The 26,930-nt window shown below is 55.2% G+C and overlaps 3 protein-coding genes across 3 annotated transcripts in view; all 3 read left to right on the top strand.

The window, feature by feature from the left end:
- The window catches only part of TMEM101 (transmembrane protein 101), a 41,507-nt gene extending 27,182 nt beyond the window's left edge, over positions 1-14,325 (top strand). The window contains exons 4-5 of the mRNA XM_086687465.1: positions 10,076-10,179; positions 14,178-14,325. Of these exons, the coding sequence (XP_086543591.1) occupies positions 10,076-10,179; positions 14,178-14,310 (237 nt within the window). The 3' untranslated portion in view covers positions 14,311-14,325. The remainder of the gene's footprint in view (positions 1-10,075; positions 10,180-14,177) is intronic.
- A 142-nt stretch (positions 14,326-14,467) lies between these two features.
- On the top strand, positions 14,468-16,300 carry PYY (peptide YY). Its single transcript, XM_086687466.1, has 5 exons — positions 14,468-14,606; positions 15,016-15,144; positions 15,488-15,675; positions 15,802-15,882; positions 16,052-16,300. The coding sequence occupies exons 3-5, from the start codon at positions 15,488-15,490 to the stop codon at positions 16,074-16,076; spliced, it is 294 nt and encodes a 97-aa protein (XP_086543592.1). The 5' UTR covers positions 14,468-14,606; positions 15,016-15,144; the 3' UTR covers positions 16,077-16,300.
- A 7,249-nt stretch (positions 16,301-23,549) lies between these two features.
- On the top strand, positions 23,550-25,173 carry PPY (pancreatic polypeptide). The gene is made up of 4 exons (XM_086687461.1): positions 23,550-23,612; positions 24,390-24,580; positions 24,797-24,868; positions 25,022-25,173. Exons 2-4 carry the CDS (start codon positions 24,390-24,392, stop codon positions 25,044-25,046), a joined length of 288 nt encoding a protein of 95 aa, XP_086543587.1. The 5' UTR covers positions 23,550-23,612; the 3' UTR covers positions 25,047-25,173.
- The last annotated feature ends 1,757 nt before the right edge of the window (positions 25,174-26,930 follow it).

Genomic DNA, 26,930 nt, shown 5'->3' with positions numbered 1-26,930 from the left:
GCCAGGCCCCTGGGATTAATCCACCCCTCGCTATCAGGTCTCAGCTTTGTCTCCTTGGGGGCCAGGCACCCAGACCCGTGGGGTCCCAAAAGCCAGTGGCCTCTGGCTGTAGATGTCCTGGCAGGGCTGGGTCTGTGCTACACTGATCAGCCTCCAGAGCTGGGGGCTAAGTTGGGGAGGGGCCTCCCTGGGAGAGCCCCTGGAAGGTGACCACGCCCTCTCTCTGCCTCCTTCATCCCAGGGCTGTAGCTCTGCCCCCTAAACCCCCCTTGGCTCCCTGTTTTCCACTCCCAGCTGCTTTCAGGACCTCAGCACGATGCTGGAAGCCACACTCGGTGCCACCACCATTCTTCTCCTTCTTAGTTCACCCTGTGCCCAAGGTTGTCTGAGGGACAAACCGTCTTATCTAGGTCAAAATGAGCAGCTGTCCCCAGACCAGGGAAGCCTACTGAACAGACTGGTCCTAGGTGTTGAGCCCAGACGCCCAGTGGAGCACAGAATCTAGCTTGGCCCAGCCTCAGGCATACGCCTTACTGACATCTCATTAGTTTGAAAGACTGTCCACGTGTTTCTGCCACATGCCCAAGTCTGTTTTGTTCCCTTAGTACTCCTGCTTTGGCCAGAACCTTGGCTAAACCTTCTGTTTTTGCCCGACTCCTGCCTGAGAGCAAAGCCACCAAGTACTAGCATACAGGTTGTGCACTGCACAAGAGCATCGGATCTCGGGCACCGTTCACACTGTAGACATAGAGTAGTGTATATGAGCATGTGGTGATCTCCTCATCAAGTCCTTGATCAGGCCCAGCTGGTTAAGATTGGGTGACGTCAGGGAAGGCAAGTCACTTTACCTCTTTGTGTCCCATATCTTTGTCTATGAAATGGAGACTCATTCATGTCTTTGTCCAACACACATTTACTGAGGCTCTTCCCAGCCTGGCACTGGGCTGGACGCCACGATGGAGAGAAGTAAGTCAAGGGCACTGTAGGCGAGGTGCCCACAATCCAGGCGTCAGATGGGCAAACACCTCTGCCCTTTCAATGCAGGGTGTTGAGGGCTATGCTTTTGGGGGGGCGCCCAGCCACAGAGCAGGAGTGGGGGTGACCTCGGGGAGGGTGGGGGGCTTTAAATATTGATGGGAGCCGTGGTTGCTCTTCCCCAGAAAGATGTCCCTTCATACGAAGTTTGGGCGGGTCTGTGGTGCCTGTGGCCGGGGCAGCTGGCCTAGAACGGGCTTCAGGCCAGGGTCCTCCCGGCTGGGGACAGCAGCCCCTGCGTCTCATAAGGTGCAAGGGGGTGTCAAGGAGAGGCCCCCGGAACCCTAGTTTCCGTGCAGCTGGCCTGGGCCTCGGTCTCCCCGAGAGGCTCCAGGAGGGCGGATGGTGCATTGTTTTCTGTTTTCCTCTGGCTCTGCTGTCTCCTCCCCGCTCCCCTCATGGATGACACAGACTGAGTCACACTAATGGCTTTCCACGGAGCCCTCAGAACTAATGAAGCTGCTAACAAGTGATTGAGCAAATGAGTCGACAGCACTTTACCACTCCACCGAGGGCCACGGAGCAGGCCACGGGCTGCACAGGGGACGTGGAATGGAGTAGGGGTGAAGCCTGTCACTGGGCTGGGCGAGGGAGGTAAGGGGGAGACAGGGAGATGCCAGAGGTTCTGGGTGAGGGAGGAGAGGACGGTGTGTGGAAAGGGAATTGGCGAGAGCTCTGGAGAGGGAGGGGGAGACGCAGGGGGCAGAGATGTAGAGAGAGGAGTGGAGGGGGTATTGGGTGTCAGGGGCTGGGGTGAGGGTCCCCCTCTCTGCTGGGCACTGGGGGAGGGGTGCAGAGATAGGAAGCCCAGGCCTTGGCCTTGAGACCACAGTTTGGATGGGGAGGGAGACAGGTGTATCCAATTTTTTTATGTATCAAAAGAAGCCTGTGACACGGGCTTTGTTATTGCCTTTGTGCAGCGAGGTTCAGAGAGGTCAAGCAACTTTCCCAAAGTCACCCAGCTGAGATGCAAGCGAGATTCAAACCCAGACCGGTCTGACCCCAGAATCCGTGCCTTTTCCACCACCCTTGGTGTGCAAGTGTGTGGAGGGGAAGACATGATCAGAAATCACTAAGGACAGATTACTCTGGGTTGATCTGATTTGCCTCATTAATGGAATTACTTGGACGGAGGTGGGGGAGGTGCTATAGACTCCTTGTGTCTGGACTTCAGCAAGGCGCTTGGCCAAAATCTCTCCTGACATCCCGTGGACACGAGGGTGATGTATGGGTGAAATGGCCCAATGGCTGAAAGAATTGCTAATTAGATGTGGGGCCGTTTCTAAAGACAGTGGATGGCACAGCAGAGGCTGTCGGTGGGAGAGAGTGACTTTGAACCATGGGACTCTGTCCTTGGTCCTGTTCTCCCTCACAGTTGTTTTTTTGTTTTTTGTTTTTTTTCCTTTTCCCCTCCCTTGTATTTATGTTTCACTATCCAGGCAATATATGTCTATTGTAGAAAATTACAAACTATGAATAAGCAAAAAGAAAGAAAAAGCATCCTGGATCTCACTAAGAACATTCCGTGAACGGTCTTTTCAACTTGCTGTAACTTTGAAATTTTTTTGTTTTATTTTTGTTTTTTCTTTAAAAACAAATTTTTTTTTTAATGTTTATTTATCCCTGAGACAATGCGAGAGACAGAGTGCAAGCAGGGGAGGGGCAGACGGAGGGAGACTCAGAATTCGAAGCGGGCTCCAGGCTCCGAGCTGTCAGCCCAGGGCCCGACGCGGGGCCCGAACTCACAAACCGTGAGATCATGACCTGAGCCGAAGTCGGACGCCCAACCCGACTGAGCCACTCAAGCGCCCCACTTTGAAGTTTTTTTGTAATGAAATGTTGAGGATAAAAAAAAAAATTCCTAATAAGGGGCCCCCAGCTGGCTCAGTCGGACGAACATGTGACTTTGGATCTCGGGGTTGTGCGTTCAAGCCCCACATTGGGTGTAGAGCTTTCTGAAAAATAAAATCTTAAAAAAAAAAAAATCCCTCCACAAAACATAACTCTCTGTTCACATTTAGGGTGTATCCTGCCAATCTCTTTATTGCAAATAATAGCCATAAAGCGTAGCATTTTATCGGGCATTTACAACGAGCTGGCAACGGTGCCGAACATCTTACAGACACCATATTAAATCATCATAACACTTTATGGCTAGTTTTACGATCTACTTTTCACAGATGACAAAGCCGAGGCTCAGAGATGAGGCAGCTTGGCCACGGAGGTAGGACCGGAAGGAGCACAGTCTGAACCAGGATTTGCCTGGCTCTGGAGCTGAACTCTGAGCTTCTAGAAGACCCCACACTCTCTAAATGCACCTGGACCCTCTCCCCACAGTCTGTGCCTTCTCACTTCACCTCCTCCTGGGAGCTGTTTACACCTGATGATCATAAATCTTCATGCCGCTTCTCTTCTGCTTGCACAAAATCATCTGGGGACACCACCTAGGGGGTGACCTCACGAAGGCACAGATCCCAGTGAAGCGGGATATTCTCCTGGTCTTTAAGTCGCCCCAGCCGGCATTTCTCCTGTGTTCCTTATACGGGCAGGTGCCTCGGCTTCGAAAAGACAGGAATTTATTTGAATGCTTTTTGAAAGCTTACTATTTACCACGCACTGTGTTGAGCTCTTTAGAGATAGTAACTTTAAGAAAGTGGTTAAAAAATTAACGTACGGTAAAATTGACTTAAAAAATTTTTTTTAAACATTTATTTATTTTTTTTTTTAATTTTTTTTTTCAATGTTTATTTATTTTTGGGACAGAGAGAGACAGAGCATGAACGGGGGAGGGGCAGAGAGAGAGGGAGACACAGAATCGGAAACAGGCTCCAGGCTCCGAGCCATCAGCCCAGAGCCCGATGCGGGGCTCGAACTCACGGACCGCGAGATCGTGACCTGGCTGAAGTCGGACGCTTAACCGACTGCGCCACCCAGGCGCCCCTACATTTATTTATTTTTGAGAGACAGATAGAGACAGAGCATGAGCGGGGAAGGGGCAGAGAGAGAGGGAGGCACAGAATCCGAAGCAGGCTCCGGGCTCCGAGCTGTCAGCACAGAGCCTGATGCGGGGCTGGAACTCATGAACCAGGAGATCATGACCTGAGCCGAGATTGAGTTGGACGCTTAACCGACTGAGCCACCCAGGTGCCCCTTAAAATTTTTTTTTGATGTTTATTTATTTTTGGGAGAGAGAGAGAGAGAGAGAGAAAGTGAGCAGGGGAGGGCAGAGAGAGACAGAGACAGAGACAGAGACAGAGAATCCGAAGCAGGCTCCAGGCTCCAAGCTGTCATCACAGAGCCTGACAGGGCTCGCAGGGCTCGAACTCATGAACCATGAAATCATGACCTGACCCAAAGTCGGAGGCTTAACTGATTGATCCACCCAGGAGCCCCTGATCTGTTCTTTATCACCATAGTTTTGAGAATGTCCTATAACTGGAATTACACGGTATGTGACCTTTTGAGACAGCCTGTGCACTCAGCCTAATGCCATTGGCATTAATCGAATTTATCCTGCATCTCAAGAATTCATTCCTCTTAATTGCTAAGTAGTAAATATCCCAATATACGAATGTAACGTGACTTCTTCATTCAGTCACCCGTTGAAGGACATCCGGATTGTTTCCAGCTCAGGGCAATTATGAATAGAGCTGCTGTAAACATTCGTGTACAGGCTTCTGTGTGGACACGTGTATTCTCTAGGATAAATGCCTTGCAGTGAGATTTCTGGGTCATACAGGGTCTAAAGGTTCTAAAGTTTAACTTTAGGAGAAAATGCCCATGTCTTTAGACATCTGTCTGAAGAGTTTCCTTCAGCAACTCTTTGAGCGTAGATATGCCGCCGCAAATGCTCTTAGCTCTTTTTTTCACTGAAAATTTCTTTTTTTTATAAAGATTTTATTTTATTTTATAATTAAAATTTTTTTAATGTTTATTTTTGAGAGAGAGAGAGAGACAGAGTGCAAGCCGGGGGGGGGGGGGGGGTGGGATGGGCAGAGAGAGAGGGAGACACAGAATCCGAAGCAGACTCCAGGCTCCGAGCTGTCAGCACAGAGCCCGACGTGAGGCTTGAACCCACGGACTGCGAGATCTTGACCTGAGCCGAAGTCGGAAGCTCAACCGACTGAGCCACCCAGGCGCCCCTTAAAGATTTTATTTTTAAGTAACCTCCGCACCCAACGTGGGGCTCGAACTCACAACCCCAAGATCAAGAGTTGCAGACTCCGCTGACAGAGCCAGCCAGGCGCCCCTCGCTGAGGTTTTCCTAACCTCACTTTCATTATGGAAGATATTTTCACTGGATATGGAATTCTGGGTTGACAGCTTCTCTCAGCACTGGAAGAATGTTATTCCACTTCCTTCTGGTCTCACAGTTTCCGGTGAAACATACGAGGTCGTTTGCATAGTTGTTTCCTGATGAACAACTTTTTTTCCTTGGCCGCTTCCAAGAGTTTTCTGGCTTTGGCTTTCAGGGGTATGAGTGTGATCTTAATTTGTCCTGTTTGGGTTTGCCGAGGTTCTTGGATCTGTAAATTTAGGTCTTTTGCCAAATCTGGGAAGTGAAGTTTTCAGCCATTATTTCTTCAAACTTTTTTTTTTTTTTGGTAGTACAATTTCTCCCTGCCTTCTGGAAGAACCGTAGGTTTACTGCTCAGGGCCCGACCCATGGAGTACAGCTGAAGGGGTGAGCTCAGCTCGTGAACAACTTGGCCAGGTTGCTCGGCCCTGTGTGTGATTTCTTTCGTGCTTCTCGCTTCCCGGGACTTCCCTTCTTCGTTCTCCAGGGAGAAAACGGGGGGGGGGGGGGTGCTTGAGTCACCGTCTCTGCTGCACACTTCCTGGGACTGTGCCCGGCGTTCAGGCTCACCCCTATCCCCTTGGGACCGTAGCTCTTTGATCAGAGGGAGAAGTTTTCCTCCCTCAGAGGTTAAGGTGTCAGTGGGCTCACTGTCACCACTGCCACTGCCATGGAACTGTCACGAGGGGTGGGAGGGGAGGGCTGGGGCAGGAGAGAGGCAGAAGAGAAAACCAGGGGCTGCACTACTCTGAGTGTTAGACCCCCCCCTTTCGCCCCTCGAGGCAGAACCAGAGCGTTTCTGCGGGCGATCTCTCTCGTCACCGCAGTGCACGTTCTGGATTCCCGGCTCTCTCGTGTCCAGGCTTCCTCAATTTGGCTTAACTGACTGAGCCACCCAGGCATCCCCGGGAAATTCAAGATTAAGACACTGATAGGTGCAGGGTCTGATGAGAACCCCCTCCTGGTTCATGAAGACTGTTCTTGTTATGTTACTCATGTGGCGGAAGGGCTGAGGGACCTCTCTGGTGTCTCCTTCATGAGTCCTCATAACCTAATCCCCCACAAAAGGCCCCACGTCCTAAGAGCATCACCTTGGGGGTTAGGATTTCAACATACGAATATTTGTTTCTCTTTTTTAAAAAATGTCATTTATTTATTTTTAAGTTTCTTTATTTCTGAGAAAGAGAGAGAGAGATACAGCATGAGAGCAGGGGAGGGGCGGAGAGAGAGGGAGACACCGAATCCGAAGCAGGCTCCAGGCTCCGAGCTGTCAGCACAGAGCCCGCCGCGGTGCTCGAACTCACGGATCTCGTGAGTCTTGGATCATGACCTCGCCCAGGCGCCTGTCCCCATACGAATCTTGAAGAGTCACAGACATTCAGCCCGTTGCAACTAGGCAGACGATAAACATAATAAATAAGTTATTATATAGTGTGATAGACAGTGGTAAGTGCTGTGGAAAACAATCGGGCAAGTGAGGAGGATGGGGGGGCTTCGGGGAGGGTTGGGTGTATATTTATTGGCACAGAAGGAGGTCTGCGACATATTGTTTAACGACAAACGTAGGCAAAACCCAGCATATCCGGCCTGTCACCTTTTATACCGATGGATAAAATGTGTTCTACAAGCATTAAGCAGGGGGGGGGGGGGGAGGGCGGCGGTGGCACCCCCTCAATCAGCTGTGATTTCAACTGGCTTCTTCGTATTCCAGGGGAATATCACAGAATAAAGTTAAACCCTTTATGAAGAATTCCTCTGTGGCTACCCCCCCCCCCCCCCCAGCCGGCCCAGTTCTGAGACCTGCTTCTCATTCTTTGATTTGCACGGTTCTGTCTCCAGACTTCCGAAGAGTCATTCAAGCCATTTGTGGTTTCCGGGGCCGCTGCCTGAAGCGATGGGGATCCCTGGAGATTTGGGGGTTAAGGCAGGGGCCAGCTACCGATTTGACCTCTCTGTGCTTCAACTCCATCTTCCCCCCAAATGGGGCTAATTACGTCTGCAGTGGAGACTGAGCTCATGTATGGCAGCACTTGAGAAATGTTGATTCATTATTTATTTATTTGTTTTCAATGTTTATTTATTTATTTGAGAGACAGAGAGAGAGCAGGTTGGGGACAGGCAGAGAGAGAGAGAGAATCCGAAGCAGGCTCCAGGATCCAAGCTGTCAGCTCAGAGCCCGATGCGGGGCTCGAACCCGTGAACCACGGGATCATGACCTGCGCCGAAGTCAGACGCTTAACCAACTGAGCCCCCCCGGGGGCCCCTGAATCATTATTTTTGCTCTCTAGGTGACATGGAGTTCTAGATGACTGGGAGACAACCAAATAGATATGTCTGGGACAGAGGATCATATGCATCAGGCGCTCAGCACAGGAGCAGGTGACAAAGATTTGGGGATTCTTAGCACAGGGGGCTGTGGCATAATAAGAAATATATATATTTGGTCTTCGTCCCGAGCTCCTGAGACAGAGCTCCTAAGTCTCTTGGCATTTCCCGGGTGAAAGTATCTTTTGTTTTAATGAGGTGCCTCTTGGTGAGTGGGCCTCTAGATAGCTTCGGGTGGGGGCTGGTCGACAGAGACACCAAGCCTTGCGGGGAAGCCTGGAACTTCTGGCCCCACCCCTATCCCCAAAGCGGGCAGTGGCTCCTGCGCTCAGGACCCTTTCACACCTTCCCCTACGTCCCTCTTTGGCTGCTCATTTGTATCCTTTAGAACATCCTTTATAATAAACCAGGAAATGTCAATCAAGTGGGTTCCTGAGTTCTTTGAGATGTTCTAGCAAATTGTCAAACCTGAGGAGAGGGCCGTGGGGGTCCCAGATTTATAATCAGAAGTCCAGGAGGCTCGGGGCGCCTGAGTGGCTCAGTCAGTGAAGCGTCCGACTTCGGCTCAGGTCACGATCTCACGGTTCGTGAGTTCGAGCCCCGCGTTGGGCTCTGGGCTGACCGCTCAGACTGGGGCCCGCTTCAGATTCCATGTCTCCCTCCGTCTGCCCCTCCGCTGCTTGCACTCTGTCGCTCGCATTGTCTCAGAAATAAATAAACATTACAAAAAAAAAAGCAGTCCAGGAGGCTCAGGACTTTCAGTGGCGTCTGAAGTAGGGGGCAGTTCTGTGAGACTGGACCCGTCAGCTATGGGAGCCCTGCCGACCTGACGTAGTTCGCATCAGAATTGAGTCAACTTGTCCAGCACCCACCTGGTGTCAGGAGAATCAGAGCATTGGCTGTGGAGGTTGGAGAGCACCACAGAGGGGGGTTAAAACCGGGGGGTGAGGGGGAAAGATGATATCCTCATGGTGAGGACCTCATATCCTGGCCTCCTTCCTGGTGAAGAATGACCACGTGACCAAATTCTGGCCACTGGTGTAGGAGCCGAAGTAACATGTGCAGCTTCCTCGCTTAATTAATTATGAGAGAGAGAGAGAGAGAGAGCAGGGGTAGAAGGGCAGAGGGAGAGAGAGAATCCCAAGAAGGTTCCATGCTGTCTGTGCGGAACCCCATGCTAGGCTCGATCCCATGACCCTGGGATCATGACCTGAGCTGAATTCAAGAGTCGGCCCCTCAACGAACTGAGCCACCCAGGTGCCCCCACCATTGTCTTTTTAAAAGGAAAATCCTCGCTCTCTACTTCCCTTTCTCATTCCCATGAGCTGGAGTGTGGATGGGGGGGGGGGATGCGGGGAATGAGCATTCTCCCAGCATACAGATGAATGCAACAATCTTGGGGTAACAAGACAAAAGGTGCCTGGGCTCCTTGTGGGTCAGAGCCAGGACCAGAGCCCTACCTCTGGACCATCCACCAGCTCAGACCCTTTTATGAGAGGGAAATAAACCTCCATGGTATTTAAGCTCCCATTATTTGGTCTCTGTTCAGGCAGCTGCACCAATATTTTAACTTAATATTCCCACTCGTTCATTGATTCAACAGCCATTTCCTGGGTGGCACCACGTGAGACATCCAGAGTCACAGATACAAAGTCTCAAACGGCCTGGGTTAGAATTGCTTCTTCCCAGAATCACGTCACTTTCAGGACCCGAGTTTCTGTACCAGCAGCACAGGCCTCCTGTGACTGTAGGTCCCCGAGACGTTCCGGACTCAGGCCGGGGGCTCATCCCCAGGAACGGGAGCATTTATGCGGTGGGAGGGGGGGTGTGCACAGGCCTTCTGGGCAGCGGCCGGAGCCTAATTCAACATTTCGGCAATTCTCCGTTCAGCCTTTTCAAAGCCCCCAACTTAGTTTTCAAGGAAGTGACTCTTTCAAGTGAGCGCATCACATTTCATTAGTTTGTGTAATATTTAATTGAATTACACGGTAATAGGATTATGTGATTATAGGATTACAGTGACAAGTATACCTGGCTGAAAGAGGCTCGAGATCCAGCTGAGTCTTGGTAAACAAGCAACTCAACCCCGGGGTGGGGGCAACTGAACTACCTGCTTTTTGAGACCACGGGATCGGCAAACTGTGGTCCCGCGGGTCTGTTTCGGTTACGTCCTGAGTACAAATGGTCTCACAATGGATGCTTTCACATTTTAGACGGTTGGAAAAAACAATCGAAGAATATTTCATGACGCGAAAATGACGTGAAATTCAATCTTTAATATCCACACATAAAGTGTCATTGGAGCACAGCCACGCCCGCTCGTTTCTTTTGCATAGTTTTATGGCTGCTTTTGTGCTACAGTAGCCAAGTTGAGCCGCTGAACAGAGACTAAAATATTTACTGTTTGATCCTTTACAGAGAGACTTTGCTGATACCTGTTCCAGAGAGAAGCCTGGGTCTTGGGAATCCACCATGCCACAGGCATCTGTCGCTGCGTTTTATAGAAGGACCAACAACTCTGGGTAAGGGAAGCTCTCCTAGGAGCACTCCTGTCGTAAGAAGTGAAAATCCTTTCTTTCTTGCCATTACTACCTCCCCAACCCACCCCCTAGATCTAACCAGAATCCAAGGTGTGACAGCTTCACGCCTTGACTCTGGCCAAGAGCCAGAGTGTTTTTAGGCAACAGGACATTTACACTCGTGACAAAACGAACAAGCTTGCATTTCGATAAGCACCATCATGGTAGCCAATGTTTTCCTGGGCTACGGCTAGTCATCAAGGTGACACGGAGAGTTTCACGTGGACTAATAATGAGGAGCCTTAAAAATCAGAGAGCAGACAGGTCCACTGCCTAGCTACTGTTGGCACCCATTGATTTTCTGCTGTCTCCTCCAGGGGACTTTCTTGGCTAGATGAAAGGTTGTCAGCACTGTCCGGACATAATTGCAAGTCATGGGCAATGTACACCTATGGGGAGGGAGTGTGTGTGTGTGTGTGTGTGTGTGTGTGTGTGTGCATCCATGACACCATCGAGTCATAGCTGGATTATTGCAGCAGGTTCTTGACTGGCTTCCCTGTTTTCTCTCCTCCTCCCCCCCTCTTCCTCCTCCCCCCTCCTCCTCCTCCCCCCTCCTCCTCCTCCCCCCCTCCTCCTCCTCCTTCTTCTTTTCTTTCTTCTTCTTCTTTAAAATGTTTTATTTATTTATTTATTTTTTTTTTGAGAGACAGAGTGCGAGCGGGGGAGGGACAGAGAGAGAGGGAGACACAGAATCCGAAGCAGGCTCCAGGCTCCGAGCTGTCAGCACAGAGCCTGATGTGGGCTTGAACTCCCAATCCGTGAGATCATGACCTGAGCTGAAGTTAGATGCTTAACTGACTGAGCTACCCAGGCAATGCGCCCCCGCCCCTTTTTAAAGTTTATTTATTTATTTTGAGAGAGAGAGCAAGCAGAGGAGGGACAGAGAGAGAGAGGGGAGGAGAGAATTCCAAGCAGGTTCTGTACTGTCAGCGCAGAGCCCAATGTGGGGCTCAAATTCACGAACCTCGAGATCATGACCTGAGCCCAAACCAAGACTCAGACGCTTAACCAACTGAGCCACCCAGGAGCCCCAGGGCCTTCCTGCTTCTGACCTTGCCCTCCTTCAGTCTATTCTCAACACAGCAGCCAGGATGCTTCCTTCAAAACCCAAGTCAGGGGGTGCCTGGCTGGCTCAGTGGGTGGAGTGTGTGGCTCTTGGTCTCAGGGTTGTGGGTCGGAGCCCCACATTGGGTGCAGAGATTACTTAAAAGGTAAAATACAATCTTTAAAAAAAAAAAAAAAAAAAGCACCTAAGTCGCACCATGTCACTCCTTGGACTGAAGCTCTCATGTCATTCTGAGCAAAAGCCAGAGTCCTCATAGCAGGTAACAAGGCCCTACATAATCCAGTCCCCTCCTGCGTCCCTGATCTCTCCTTCTCACAGCCCCACTGCTCACTGCACTCCAGCCACATGGGCCTCCTTGCCCTCCTCAAACTGCCAAGAACACTCCTACCTCAGGGCCTTTGCACTTGCTCTTTCCCCCACCTGGAACATTCTTCCCAAGGTAGAAAGAAGGTAGGCATTCCTTCAAATGCCATCTTATAGGTGAGGCCTTCTCTAACACCCCAACATAAAGTAAGCCCTGTACACCCCAGGACTCTTTATCCCCCTTACCCTGACTTTTTCCTATAGCACCTCTCATAATCAGACATGCTCCACGCTTTCTTGTCTATTTACTGATTTTGTATTTCCCGCCTCTAGAATGTAAGTTCCATTAGGGCAAGGATTTTGCCTTTTGGTTCACTGCTCTGTCCTCTGTGCTCGTCATGGTGCCTGCCACTGAGGAGGGGCTTAATAAGGGCTTGTTGAATGAGGATTGACTCTCTCTTACTGCATGGCAACTTGCTGTCCCTAGGACCTTGGGCCTGAGGTCTTGGTGAGGGTGGAAGGCAGTGGTCTAGCACTGCCCAGGACGTGGTATATCACAGAGAGCCTTTGTGTGGGGGAAAGTGGGGGACAGTGGGTGCGTGGTGCGGTGGGGTACAGAATGCTAAGCCTCTGGGGATGCATGGCACGGGTCATCTTATCTTGATGAGTGACCCTTGAGCCCACTGGGTAAGGGGACTGCTCAGCTGGGGTCCAAGTTCCTGGCCTCCCTGATCCCTGGAGTGGCCTTGCTAGGTATTCTGGGAACGGGGATCAAGGCAACCCCAGTGATTCTGCCCCCGCTACTCTTTGAGGACAGGTTGGAGGCAGATGCTGGCCGCAAGTCTGCAATAACCATTATTTTGTAGTTTCTCCTTTTATGAATACCAGTCCCCCCACCTCCCAGACATGTCTAATAGCAACTGAGTCATGGGTCAATGATGGTGGCGGGTGTGTGGGTGGGGGGGTAACTGAGCCCATTGATCGAGGGCTGAGACACCCTCCCCACTAATGAACAAGTTAATAAACTCTTCAATGAGGAGGTGGTGATTAATGAACCAATCGGCTTGCCCTGTAATTGGGAAGTGGAATCAGAGGGCGGGGCGAGACGGAGGGAGGTTTGTGTGGTGTGGGAGGCTGGCTCCCGGTCTGCCCTGAGGGACCTTCTCAGGTCCCTCTCTCTTTCACTCTAAACGTAAAGAGGGAAGCGACTTCTTTAGGGGTGGTACCCTGAATCCGGGCCTTCCCCAGTGCCTTCTGGCTCCTCTGTTTCCCCTCCGCTCCCACCTATTCTCAGACTCCATATTCCTGAAGGCATGAGAAGGTTCCAGGAAGGCCACCATTTCCCTTTGGGCATTTCACAATCCCTATCATCTCTCTCTGCCTGGGATCAGTACACTAGAAACCCCCTGTCACCACCCCAGCTGGTGCCGCTGTGTCCCCAACCCCCATACTCTCAGATATCCCCTTTAGCCCGTAGGGTCTTGTCCAGGCTCTGACCCCTGGGTTACAGCTGCCGTAACCAGCCCCCCTGGCTGTCCTTTCCATCCCAAGGGTGAGCACCTGCCTCTTTCTTTCCATGGCCATCTGGAAGAGTGTTCTTTTATTTTTGCTGTCCGCTCCCCCAACTGGACACAGGCTTATCCCTCTGTTTTCCTCCCTGTCCCTGTGTCCTGGGAACTCTCCAGACTGGGGCTCTACGTGGATCGTGGAGTGCCTCCTCCCTTGGTTTGGGGCTCCCCAGTGATACTGCTGCTCCCCTCCCCTCGGACTGGGGATCCCCAAGGGTATGGCTATGATTCTCCTCTGAGACTGGGGTTCCTGGAGAACAGGGCCAAGACCTGCCCTTGGGGTGAATGATTTTTCTCCTCCCTCTGAGTATAAGGTCTATGCCCTCTTCCGCCTCCACACTCAGCGTGCTGCCCTGGCCTTTCTTAGGGTGTGCGGGGGCCCATGGGGCCTGACTAGTTGATAAGGAGCCATTTCCGGAGAGTGCAGGTGATTGAACCTGTAAAAAGATGATTGAGGGAGCCTTAGACTCTCCACCTTGAGAGAGCTCTAAAAATAACACCCACGGCCATCTGTCCTAGAGGGCGGAGGGGCTGGCCCACAACCAAGATGGCCCCTCCTGCCCTCAGGGTCCGATGGGACAGAGGGAAACACTGGGGGCTCTGGCCAGATGGGGGAGGGGAGACCTGGAAAGGGCTTTATGGAGAGACTCCCCAACAACCCCCTTTTTCCAATGGGGGCAGGTAGGTCCGATGCGGCTGGCCTCTCCAAAAGGGGAGCAGGCCCCCAAATTAGCCTCCCCTCCCCTTCCCCCACGCCCACCTTCTGAGCCCTGTGGTTGATCATTCCAGGTAGTGAGCCTTTCCGCCCCTCGGCCGAGAGGGCCCTGCCCCAGCCCTTTCCTCTTGTTTGCATCCTGGGTTCCCTCCTCTCTCAGAGCTTCAGTTTCCTCATCTGTAAAAACGGGGATAAACTCAGCTCATTGTGTCGTCGCGCTGAAAGCCTGTTCTGCGCAGTGCACAGTAGGTGCCTGATAAACAGTGGGCCCTTCCTCTTTCTTTCAAAGGCCCTGGGTGAGGATCTCGGCCTCAGACCCCGGTGGAGACGGCAACGGGCTGGGGAGAGTGGCACGTGCATGGGCATCACTCAACCTGAGAAGACAGCAGAGCCTGGGTAACACCTGGATGGGGAAGGGGTGAACTGCTTTGGAGGGGATCTCTGTGCCAGGCCTGCTCGGGCCGGGGTGGGGGTGGGGTCTGTGTGTGTCAGGCTGGATGTGCAGGTGTCAGACTCAGCTGCTTCTGGGGGAGGACTGGCCTCTGCCTCCTCTCAACTCTTCCCAACTCTTTCACAGAGAAGGGACATGGTGGGGTGTCCAGAGAGGCCTCTCCTCCAGGATCATAAAGGTCAAGAGTCATGGTCATGGCTCCTACCCCACCTCCAGTAGAAAGAGGCTTTCCCCACAGATCCTGCCACTCCTCAGCCCCTCTCCAAGGTATTGCTGAGCGAGGTTGCCTTTTCCACGGAATGGTCACAGGTCCCACTGGCTGGAGGTCAAGGGTCCGGTCTGTGTCCCTTATTCCCACCCATGGGCAGGCTAGGGAAGATACAATCTCACCCCTGGCCTTAGGGGCTGCCCCAGGAGTCTAGATACAAACGCTTCACCTCCTCAGGAGGCTACACCTGCTGTTGGGGGGCTGTGGGGTGAAGATGGGGCTCAGGCTCTGTCCAGAGTCTGAGTTTGAGCCTGGCGCCTGCCCCCTCATCTCCTACAAGGTGGAGACGTCACGCACTGTCTGGGTGGAAGCTCAGCGGTCTGGCAGGGGTGGAGGCAAGGAGGAGGAAGGGCCTTCCCCACGCCTCGAGCTCCCCACCCCCTCCTCGGACTCCCCCTCCCTTCCCAGGCCGGGGATATAAGCCCCGCAGGGAAAGCGCTGAGCAGAGGAGGAGGCCACAGCCCGACCTGCAGCAGTCCAGCCCTTGGGACTCCTCTCGCCTTCCACCTGCTCATTTCCGCTTCCAGAACTGTCGCCGTGAGTGGCCCGGGACCAGGAATGGCCTGTTGCCGGGGAACCCGGGCTATTTTGTGGGGAAACTGAGCCTGGGATGGTGGAAACTGGGGCTGAGTGGCCAGCATAGCCCTTTATCTCTAGCACGGGCGGGGGTTGGGGAGGCCGGCAGGGCTTATGCCTCCCTGACAGGGAAACTGAGGCACAGACGGGGCAGTGCCGCAGAACACACGGCGAGCCAGCAGCTGAGCCTCGGTCCGTTGGCGGTCCTGCACAGGCCGGGAAACGTGGGCCCCGACGGCAGGCCGCCTCCCGCCGTCGGGTGTCGAGGCGGGGGATGGCCCACGACCCACTGCCCCCTCTCCAGATGGTGACCGTGCGCCGGCCGTGGCCCGCCGTGGCCACAGTGCTGCTGGCCCTGCTCGCCTGCCTGGGGGCGCTGGTCCACGCCTACCCCGCCAAACCCGAGGCTCCCGGCGAAGACGCGTCGCCGGAAGAGCTGAGCCGCTACTACGCGACGCTGCGCCACTACCTCAACCTGGTCACTCGGCAGCGGTGAGCGCGTGCGCCGGCCTCGGAGCCGGGTCCCTGGGGCTCCCGCCCCCGCCCCCGCCCCCGCCTCCCCCTCCGCCCGGGGGCGTGCCCGCGCCTGACCCCGCCCCCTCCGACCCCCGCCCCCAGGTACGGGAAACGAGACAGCCCAGAAGCGGTCCTCTCGAAACTGCTCTTCCCCGACGGCGAGGACCGCCAGGTCAAGTCACGGTAAAAGCCCCCCCTCCCCCCCCCCCCCCCCGGCCACCCGTCTTGTCCCCTAGTGCTCGGTGTGGGATGTGCGGCCCCACGGAGCCCCCACCCTGGCCCCACCACCTGGCGTTCTCACGCCTGGATCCGAGGCCGGCTCTGGGCGATTCCTTTCCTTTCGGTCCTACAGGCCAGAAGGCGCGTACATGTGGTGACGACCCCAAAGCCTCCTGGGAGACACGCCGATTGCACCGACCTCGTTTGCATGTGTGCTCCTGACCCCGGAACCTGGGTTCCTCTCGCTGCCTACTGTGCCTGGGAGGGGGTGGGGGTGCTGGATGGGGTCTTCATCCCATTTCTCCGTGCCCCCGGCCCCTGGGCTGGAGGGCTGTGTGTGGTCTTTCCCTGGTCCCCAAATAAAGAGCAAATTTCACTGAAACGGAATGTGTGCGTATTTCCTTTCCCTTCTCCTTCGTGGAGGTGGCATCCGGGGTGGGGGGGAGGGGAGGGTGGAAGGATCGGAGAAGACTGGGCGCCCCAGACAAAAGACTTCCCAGGACAGGGCTGGGAGCTCCCCTGGGCTCTGAGCTAAGAGAAGACACTGTGGCCCAAGCAAGGGGCCTCGGTGGCACTCTCCTGTTGGGTTGGAAGTGGGGCAGGATGAAAGTTCCTGACAAGGGGCAGGGAGGAGCGGAAGGAGAGCTGGGACAGGATGGGGGGCTGGGGTGGAAGGGAGCCGGCGAGGCAGCCTAGGAGAGTGGCTGGGAGCAGAGATGGGATCCAAGATGGGACTGTGGAGGAAGTCATGGGGCAGGGGGCGGGGTTGAGGTGGGTGTATGTGTGCTAGGGGGAGGGGTCATTTCTCACATCTCCCATTCCCTGGGCAGGAGGGGCAGTGGGAGTGTGGAGGGTGCCCTTCCCTTAGCAGTGCCCTCCCCCACGTTGCTGAATTCCCACTCCATGGCTAAGTCACTAACTGTGCTTTCCTAGTGACAAGGCTATGGGGACACCCTCCAGTGCTGCCCCCCACCCCGCCCTTCTCTAGACTGGACACTGAAGGCTGAAGGCGCTTGGGACGTCTGAACTGGAGTCTGACCCAAGTCCCTGACCACTCTGTACATACAGATGACAGAAGAATCCCAGACCTTGCCTGCAGGCTGATCTTCCCTGATACCCTTCCTTCCCAGCCCCTTTCGTCCAGGAAGCCTTCCTGATTGTCCCTGATCTGCACACTTCCCTCTGAGGCAGCCCAGCTCTCATGGCCGCTGCTCTGTTCTGTCCATGTTGCTGTTCCCGGTCTCCCTGCTAAGTCTGAGGAACCCCTGAAGGACAGGCCTATGTCTGCCCGCTCAAACACAGCCTCCTCCATCTGTGGGTTCTCACCTGGGCCTCTGGGGCAGCAGGACACGGACAAGCCCAAGGCAGGGAGCTGGGGGTGGGGGTGTGGCGGAGCATTGGATTGAAGCCCAAACCCCAGACCCGGTGAGGGTCAGAAGGTCGGGAAGGCTGCGTGCGTCACTTCGGAGGTAGGGGTCTCGCAGGACTATTTGCACTTAGGTGACTATGGGAGGAGAGAAGATCCTAGGGGGCCGGGGCTCTGACTCTCTCCTCTTCTGTGCTGCTGCCTCGAGTGGAGCCGGAAGGGTGAAGTGAAGGCAGGCCCGGGGCCTGGTGCACATCGCAAGCGATGTGGACTCAGATGCTCCAAGCCTTTGTCCAGGCCACTCTCCTGCCTGCAGGGAAGGGTCTGGAAATCAGCTTCAGGGTAGTATTCACCTCCTCCCAGAAGCCTCTCCTGATTTCTCGGGGGTAGAGTTAGCGTCTCTGGTTCCGTCTCCCTACTGCCCTGTCACTAGCCGCTAGCCGCTTCCCGTGTCATTTTGCCCCCCTCTTCTCTCCTCCCATCCCACTCCCTCCGCACCAGGAGAGGAGGGGTGGGAACACAGAATGGCTGCCAGGAGCTTTGGTTCATTCTGTGTTGTCAGAGGAGTGGGACGGTGCGTGCCTGCGTCGGTGTCCATGGTCGCCTGGCTGGCGGCCTGCCTGGCGGTCAGTTTGAGGCTGAGGGAAGAGACCCCTGCTGTGAATTATGTGTGGCCACAGACCGTTTCAGTTTGACATGTCTGGTTGACCACCAGTGACAGGGGTGTGCACCTGTTGCCTTGGAGTATTGAACCGGTGGATTAACCAGACCCCACCCATGTGGCAGCCGGAGGGGCCTTAGATGTGATATGAATGGTGACAATAATAGCTACCTTCTGAAAGAAGCACTTACGTGCTCTAGCACCGAGCTATTTGTCTTACGCACACCGTATTGCTAGAATATTGATTTGGCTTTTTAAATAGAGGGAGAATCAGCAGTGGCTTGAACAAGACAGAAATTTCTTTCCTCTTTTTTTTTTTTTAATTTTTACTGTTTTATTAATTTTTGAAAGAGAGAGAGAGAGAGAGAGAAAGTATGAGCAGGGGCGGGGGGTGGGCAGAGAGAGAGGGAGACACAGAATCCGATGCAGGCTCCAGGCTCCGAGCTGTTAGCCCAGAGCCCGACGCGGGGCTCGAACTCACGAACCGTGAGATCATGACCTGAGCTGAAGTTGGCCGCTTAACTGAGCCACCCGGGCGCCCCAGAAGTTTCTTTCTCTTTTATATAAAATTTAAGTGGCATCTGGGGAGTCGGCAGCTCCCTTCCCCGAGGACATCCCGAAGCCCAGGGTCCTATTTTGTGGCATCCCAATGCCCTCCTCTACATGACTGAAGATGGCCCCTCACCCCCTCTGTGTTCCAATCAGTGGGAATGGAAGGAAAGGGAAAGTGCAGGCATGCTGTCACTATGCTGTGTCACAGTGACCCTCAGACTTAGCAGTCTCAAACACCCTTTCCTTTCACTCATGCTTTTGTGGGCCAGGCTTGGAAAGGGCTCCGCTCGGCACTTGCCACTTGGAATGTTTCACGCAATGACAGTCAGAGGCTGGCTGGGGCTGAGGTCGGTTGAGGGCACCCCTGTGGCTGATGCCCAAGAAGGCTTCCTCACATGGCCACTGCTGGCTGCTGGCTGGGGGCTCGGCTGGGTCTGCTGACCCCGCACCTGCACGATATTGACGGGGGAGTGGGACCTACACGGTAGCTGGCTCCCCCAGGGTGAGTGCTCCAGGAGGATCCAGGAGGATCCAGTGACTGGGGATTCCTGGGGCTGCTGTGACAAAAGACCACAAACCGGGTGGTTTCCCAGCAGTTCTGGAGCTGGGAAGTCTGGAACCAAGGCTTTGGCAGGGCTGTGAGGGAAGGGTCTGTTCCAGGCCTCTCTCTGTGGCTTGTAGACAGTTTCTCTATTTCTTCACCTCGTCTTCCCTCTCTGCACATCTGTTTCTGTGTCCAAATCGCCCTTTTATTTAAACACAGCAGCTGGGGCGCCTCGGTGGCTTAGTTGGTGGGGCGTCTGACTTTGGCTCAGGTCACGATCTCACGGTTCGTAGGTTCGAGCCCCGCATCGGGCTCTGTGCTGACAGCTCAGAGCCTGGAGCCTGCTTCAGATTCTCTGTCTCCCTCTCTCCCGGCCCCTCCCCTGCTCACACTCTGTTTCTCTGTCTCTCAAAAATAAATAAATGTTAAAAAAAAATTTAGAAGAAAACAACAACACAGCAGTCATAACAGAATAGGGGTCCACCCTGCTCCGGTCTGACCTCACCTTAATTAGTCACATCTGCAATGACCCTATTTCCAAATAAGGTTGCATCCTGAGGTACCGGGAGTTAGGATTTTGACACACGAATTTGGGGGGTGGGGACACCATTCAACCCATAAACGACCGTCTTTTATGACCTGGCCTCACAAGCCACATATCACCTTTCCAACTCTGTTGGTCAAAGCGGTCACAGGCCCGCCCGCATTCGAGAAGAGGGGACACGGACCCCATTGTAGAACTACACACGGGATAGGAGGTATTTCTGTGGTCATATTTGCTACAATCTGCCTTGGGACCCCACGCGCACTCCTAGAAACAGAGCAGCACGAGACACGTAAACGCGCGTCTCATTGGTTAACACTTAGTCACGTGACCCCACCTCACCAGGAGAGCACCCCAGGAGAGGTCTTCAGCTGGGTGGCCCTGTGCCCAGCTCAAGCTCTTTTATTATTATCTTTATTAAAAAAAATTTTTTTGTTTAGCGTTTATTTTAGGGGCGGGGGGCGGGGGGCGGGGATGCAGAGAATCCGAAGCGGGCTCTACCCCTTCAGGGCAAGGCCCGATGTGGGGCTTGAACTCACCAACTCGTGAGATCACGACCTGAGCGGAAGTCAGGCGCTCAACCCACTGAGCCACCCAGGCGCCCCTCAGGCTCTTTTATGGAAGGCAGCTGTCCTGGTCACTATACCACCAACGCCCCCAAGCTCTTCTGTGATGGAAAGAGGAGAGAGTGAGTATTGGGGCAACTCGTGTTATCTGTTACAAACGCGATCTCCTTTGAACACCGTCTGGAAATCATCTGGGTCCATCTCTTCATCAAACAGGTGGGAATCCTGAGAGTCTGAATCTGAGCTGTCACACGGGGCTCTCCCCCACGACTCCTTCAACGGCAGGGAGCCCATGGCTGGTGCAGGGGCCTCAGAGACGAAAGATCTGGATTAGGGTCTGCCATTAGCAGCCGTGTGACCTTGGCCTCGTCATCTCATTTCCCTGCACATATTTCTTCACCGGTCATTCGGGGAGACTTACACCTTGAACGATAATAGTGACAGTTCGCTACTTTAAGGGGACTCAGAGAGGTTATGTACTTTGCCAAAGGTCACACAGCTGGTGGGTGGTGGAGCTCGTGAGGAGTAACTACAGCCCAGGTCAGCTGGGCACAGCCTGGCAGGGGCTTATTAACACCCTCTGTTATCCTTCACCCTTCTCCTCCACTTCTAACGCTTCTCCAAACTGCTGTGACAACTCTCCCTTCCAACTACCCCAAGGGAAAATGCCCTTCCTTCCCCATCCAGCCCCCGCTTTTGGAAAAATCTAGGCTGACGAGGATAGGATTTATATTTGCAGGTGCTGTGGGCAGGGAGGGGAAAATACTGAATTCTGTGCGGCAGGGCCCTGGGTGCAGTTGGAGTCTCCCGGGGGGAGAAAAATGGGGGGGCAGAGTCCAAGCTCCAAATGGGTGACCTGAGCCCCTAGTCGGGCCTGAGTTGATTTCGAGGGCGTGGGAAGCGGGCTCAAGGCGTGTGCGTGTGTGTGTGTGACAGCTATCTTCAGCCTAAGGGTTTCTCCAGGGAAGAGGGGACCCCCTGGGCTCCTGGCATCTGGGGGCAGCCGCCTTTCCGCACCTTTGCTGCGACCACCCAGTGCGGGAAAGAGGCATTGGCCTAAGAGCTGGGCCAGGCCGCTTTGGAGGCAGCCTTGGGACAGGTGGTCATGGAGGATGCGAGGCTTGTCAAATTCCTGGCCTTGCGGTCCTGTCGCCTATGTGGGGACCCCCCCCATCCCGCTTGCGACCGCGCCCTCGGCCTCACCCTGGGACCCCACGTGTTCCTGGGGTGTTCCTCGCCTAGTTTCAGCCGAGCCCTCACCCCACCCCCAACGCTGCCCAGTGGCCATCCTCCCCGTCCTAGAGGGCATGGGGGTGGGCAGGCGGAGAGGGGGGTTTTCATCTTCCTTCAGTCTGCCTGCCGGGAAGTACTCGGGGCCTCCTCTAAGCAGGGCTCCACAGCAGCCTTTGGGCCTATGAAGACGAGTGAGAAGCGTAGCTCAGTTCTGGAAGTGGCCATACAGCTCAGAAAGCACATCCACAGCCTCTTTCTCTTTGCCCCAACACCCCGGAGAGGACCCAGAAGGGGAATCTGTTGTTCGCAAAGGAGAAAAATGAAAGCTATAGGTTCGGTTGACATGGTGGAATACACGTCATTTCGTAGGCACAAGACACAGCTCTACATGGCTCTGGCACTCAGGTCAATCCCCAGATCTACCCTCTGTCCGAAGGGGGCTCCGTCCTGACGGGGGTAATGGCAAACAGGTCCCACCAGGCTGTGATCTGGCGGGAGGCCAGGCCCTCCGAACTAGGGTTGGAGCCTGGCGCCCCCTGGTGGCACAATGCAGCCTCTGCCGCCTCGCCACCCTCGTTTTGCAAAGTGGGCCCCAGGGCCAGGGCTTGCCCAAACAGACGCACCTCCCAATTTGCTTTTGGGATGTAAGCTGTCGTCCGGTGAAGCATTATTGTTCTTCTTGTTACCAGAAATCAGAAATGAGAAAAACAAGGGGCGCCTGGGTGGCTCGGTCAGTTAAGCGTCAGACTCTTGGTTTCAGCTTGGGTCATGATCCCAGGGTGGTTGGTGAATTCGAGCCCTGCTTGGGGCTCCGCGCTGCCAGTGTGGAGCCTACTTGGGATTCTCTCTCTCTGCCCCTCCCCCACTAGCTCGCTAGCGCGCTCGCTCTCCCTCTCGGAATAAATAAAAACTTAAAAATAAACAAACAAAAGAATTGAGAGAAACAAGGCAGAACACTGACATTTACTGAGATTTGCTTTTTTATCCTCACGGTCTTGCGGAAAATCAAAACTCAGAGAGGCGGAAAAAGGACTCTTGCCCAGGCTCACACCAAGCCAACGGCAGAGCCAGGATGTGGACGTCCCGGTAACCCAGCGAGTTACTGCTCCTGGGCCTGAGCTGGGGAGGGGGCTGGGGTTGAGGGAGGGTTGCTTAGTAGGGCAGACCCAGCGGCTCCTGGGGGGTGCAGGTGAGGCGGCACAGCTGGGATCGTGGGGTGGGGATTCTAAGCCAGAACTTGAGTCTTACGCAGCTGTGTGGTCTCGGGCAGGTGTCTTCACCTCTGTGAGCCTCACACTTCTTGGCCAAAAAGTGGCCAATTATAAGGATACTTTGACAGCCCCGCTTAGGAAAAAGGAGTCCAGATTTTGGAGTCAGACGTGGTGTTAAACTCTGGATTTGCCAAGGACGAGTTACGTGGCCTGAGGCTAGTTACTTAGTATCTCTGAGTTGGTTTCTGAGTCCGTGCGAGGAGTTGTCGCAGGGACTCGGTGAGTTGATGGGGCTTGGAGCACGCTGGAAAATTCAAGGCTTTGCAGATGATGCTGGTTTCATCAGTGGCTTGGAAAGGAGCTCTGGGAAATGGGTCTGGCACCCGATCCCCCCACGCCAGTTCCCCCGACCCCAGTCATATCGGTTCTCAGGTTCACCCTACACACCAGCGGGGAGAAGGTTCCGCCCTGCCTGGGTCTCCCCTCCTTCCCACACTGTCTAGTTACCTCAGGCAACCGCCCTGTTCCCCCTTTGTTCTCCTCACGACCTGGAAAGGAAGTCCAGACTCGGTCCTGGAGTCTCCTACCCAGAGCCTCAATCTTAGGCCCCCCGAGGGATTTCATCTGAGGATCCCAGTTAATCCCCAGGAGGCCTGAGGGGCTGTCCCAAGGCCTAGGACCAGAGCCTTTCAGTCATCCTGAGGTCCTAGAACCCACGTCCTCCTGGAACCAAGCCTGTGATGGTGCCTGGGTGGGGGCCCACGGGAGACTTACCGTGGTTCACTTTTACCTGTTATGCGGCTGGCCTGGCACCTACAACACTGCCCTGGCCCCCTCCCGGCCCTGGCGTTGTGGGTACCAGGGAGACGGTGGGAGGAGGGGTGAGGGCAGGGGAGTGAGAGAGGCTGACTGGAGGCGGGGACTCTGGGGGGCTGAGGACTATAAAAGGGTACAGCTGAGGGGCCCGGGCACCCTTCGGCTTGAGGCAGGCGTGCGCGTGCGCACTCAGGACTCAGGGTAAGCGGTCTCAGCCGGGGTGAGGGCCACCCTCTGCAGACTCCTTGGGCCTCGGGCCTGGGATGGGGGAAGGACTTGATGCCTTGCAGAGCAGGGGTGGGTGTCGGGGGTTCTGAGGTCCTGCTTGGAGTGGACTCTACACCTGGACGAATCTGCCACCCTGGAAGAGCAGTCTGCTGACCAGAAGGCAGAAAACGTGTGCGGGGAGTGGGTGGTGGCCACGCACACAAATGTGCGTGACCATGACCTCGGGGGGGGGGGGGGCCGGGGTCTGAGCGTGCAACCGTGCCTATCGGCTGAGGGTGACACGGGCGACAGCGTCCTCTCCAGGAGCTGTACCTGGATGTCAACCCTGGCGGCGGAGGGGGGCGGCAGACCCACGGGCTGGGGATTTCGGTCCTTGGGTTCCCAAGTTCATTCTGTGTGCTCCCACTCAGTCGGTGAGCTGGAGCACCCCTACATCCCACCCCGCGTCTGCCTCCTCAGAGCCACAAGGTTCTGGATGTCGTGAGTCCTGGCTCCCCTGCCCCACGTCCCCCACCTTCTCTGCCACACTTTCGACTGTGCCGAGGGCCTGGCTGAGCTCCGGCTGCTGGGCAGGTCGTGACCTGGCTGTCCGTGCTTCCCCAGGGCAGGGTCTAGCAGGTGGGGTGGTGGGGGCCGAATAGCCCTTCACTCTGCCCCTTTGTCCCCGGGCTTGGACAAATGAGTGATGGGTCAAGGGGTCGGGCAGGTGGACTCGGCTCTGCCTCTATCCTCCTGCTCCTCGTTCCTCAGATGCCTGTCGCCCGCCGCTGCCTCTCCCTGCTGCTCCTGTCCGCCTGTGTGGCTCTGTTGCTGCAGCCACCGCTGGGTGCCCGGGGGGCCCCGCTGGAGCCGGTGTACCCGGGGGACAATGCCACGCCGGAGCAGATGGCCCAGTATGCAGCCGAGCTCCGCAGATACATCAACATGCTGACCAGGCCCAGGTGTGCGCGAGAGAGAGGGAGAGAAATCCCCGTCCCCGCGGCCCTGGCCCATGAGCCCAGCCATGCTCTTGGGAAAGCAGAGCATGTCTACTGACCAGGCCTGGAGCCCTAGGCCCTGGGTGGGATGGTGCCCAAGGGTGGGCATGAGGCGGGTGGGCTGGCCCCTGGGCACAGGTCTTCCCGCCCTCTGCCTCTCCACCCCCCCCCCCCCCCCAGGTATGGGAAAAGAGACAGAGGAGAAACGCTGGACATCTTGGAGTGGGGCTCTCCCCACGCAGCTGCCCCCAGGTAGGTTTGCTTCCCTGCTGTGTGTGCCCAGATCCCCGGGGGCTGTAATGGGGGTGGGGGGAGGGGAGAACACAGGCCCAGAGTTAGCCTGACGTCTCGCGAGGGCGCAAGGACTGTCCACCCCCACTGCCATGTCCTGCCCTCTTCTCACAGGGAGCTCAGCCCGATGGACGTGTAACGCCACCGCCTGCTTCCTCTGGCTCCAAGGGCAGTGCCAGCCCAGCTCTCCCCTCTGCGCCCTTGGCAATGGCCAAAGCTTGCTCCCCGCTGCTCCTCCGCAGACTAAATAAAGCAAATCAAAGTCACAGCTTCTCTGTGTGTCTCTGTGGACCCCTGGGGGGGGGCCGGGGTGGGGGGGAGGAGCAGGCCGAGTGCTCAGGAGAGAAAGGGGGAGGGGAGGGAGGCAAAGAGGGGAAAGGAGGGTACTGTCAACGATCCAGAAGGTCTGTGGGGTCTTCAGAGCCCTTCAGCTCCTCCTCCCCACTTCACAGAGGGGCAGGCCCAGGGGAGGCGGGGACTCCTTCAAGGCCATTCAGCAAGTCAGTGAGGCTTGAATTTTCCCATTTCAGCACTTTAGACTTTCCTGGTCAACAGTCTGATGACAGCCCTGCCCCTAAACGTACCCTCTCCTCCACCAATTCTTTCCTACACCCAGGCAATAGGTGAAGTACTAATTTATACTAAAGTGTCCTTGACACAGGGTGGGGGTGGTGGGCAGGGGCAACGGCCCAGCCCTGAGGAATGACTGGTGCTAAGTCATGACTGGTGCTGCATCAGCGGCATTAAGAGCCACCCTTCCCTGGACAGGTCAGAGATGTGTCACTGTGCACGTTCAATAGGAACACGGCTCATCAGGGGGCACGGGGCCCGGCGGAAGCGTGGCCGGTGGAGGGGGACTGTGACAGGGAAGGATCTGGAGATGGGGTCATGTGCAGACTGTTGGGAAAAGGAGCTTACCGTGTGCCAGGCGCATTCAACAACGCTGTGAGGGAGATACTGTTAGCCTCACTCTACGGAGGACGAAACCGAGGCTCAGAGAGGTACAGCCGCTTATCCAAGGTCCTGCGCAGACAGCAAGCTAGTAATACAGGGCTACGGCATTGGCTATAGAATCAGATGAACTTGGGTCTGATTCCAGGATCTGCCACTTTCTGTCTGTGTGCTTTGGGGCAGGGCTATAACCTCTCTGAGCCTCAGATTCCTCATCTGTAGAGTGGGAAGGATGACAGGGTTGTCGTGAGCGTGATGTGAACTAACACATATAAAACACTTAGCGTGGTCCTCGACCCAGGTAAATGCTTAGTAAATGGGAGCCTTTGAGGGGCAGACTGGTTTGCAGCTCCCGGCCAACCAGCTGCATCCATGAAGCATGTAGAAAGATGAGCAGAGAGGAAACGTGTTTCAAACACGCGAAGCTGCACCTTCTGGAAGAGGGTGACGGTGAACTCCGCGTGGCTCCTGGATGGGGCTCTGGAGGGCAGGCTTTCCGTGATGAGAAGGAAGCGTCTTGGGAGGACCAGAAACTTAGAGAGAACTTGTCCTCAGAAGTAGTGAAATCCTGGTGTAGGAGCTGCTCACGCAGCTGCAGGAGGGGAGGCCGCAGGGGGAGTCGGCCTTCTGGGAGGAGGCTGGGTTAGCCGAGAGTTCCAGCCACCCCCAGGAGTCCAGTCTTCGGCTTCGACACTCTGGTCCCATGAGGCTAAGGACCCGGATTCTGCCCCAAGGAGGCCTGCACTGAGGATAAGTCTCGAGTCTCGGTGGGCCCCAGTGGCCTTCTCCAGCCCTTGCCCTTCTTGGACACCTTGAGTAGGTGGGATGGGATAGGGTGTGTGTGTGTGTGTGTGTGTGTGGCAGCTATGAGGCAAAGGCATGGCTGAAGGTGATTCTCAAACCCAAGTGGGTGGATGGGAGGGGGCCGGTTTCAGCAGAACAAAGTCTGAGTTTGGATGACGGAGGCCAAAGCCCCAGAATGTTCTCTGGCAGCTAAGGGGATAGGCTCTGAACAGGGAGAGAGGTAGACACCTCCCCGGGGCAGGAATTAGGATCCTGCTCAGGACACACT

This window comes from Puma concolor, chromosome E1 (assembly GCF_028749965.1).
Source record: "Puma concolor isolate L17-30 chromosome E1, mPumCon1.1.hap2, whole genome shotgun sequence".
Classification (NCBI taxonomy): Eukaryota; Metazoa; Chordata; class Mammalia; order Carnivora; family Felidae; genus Puma; species Puma concolor.
This window is presented reverse-complemented; position numbering and strand designations above follow the sequence as displayed.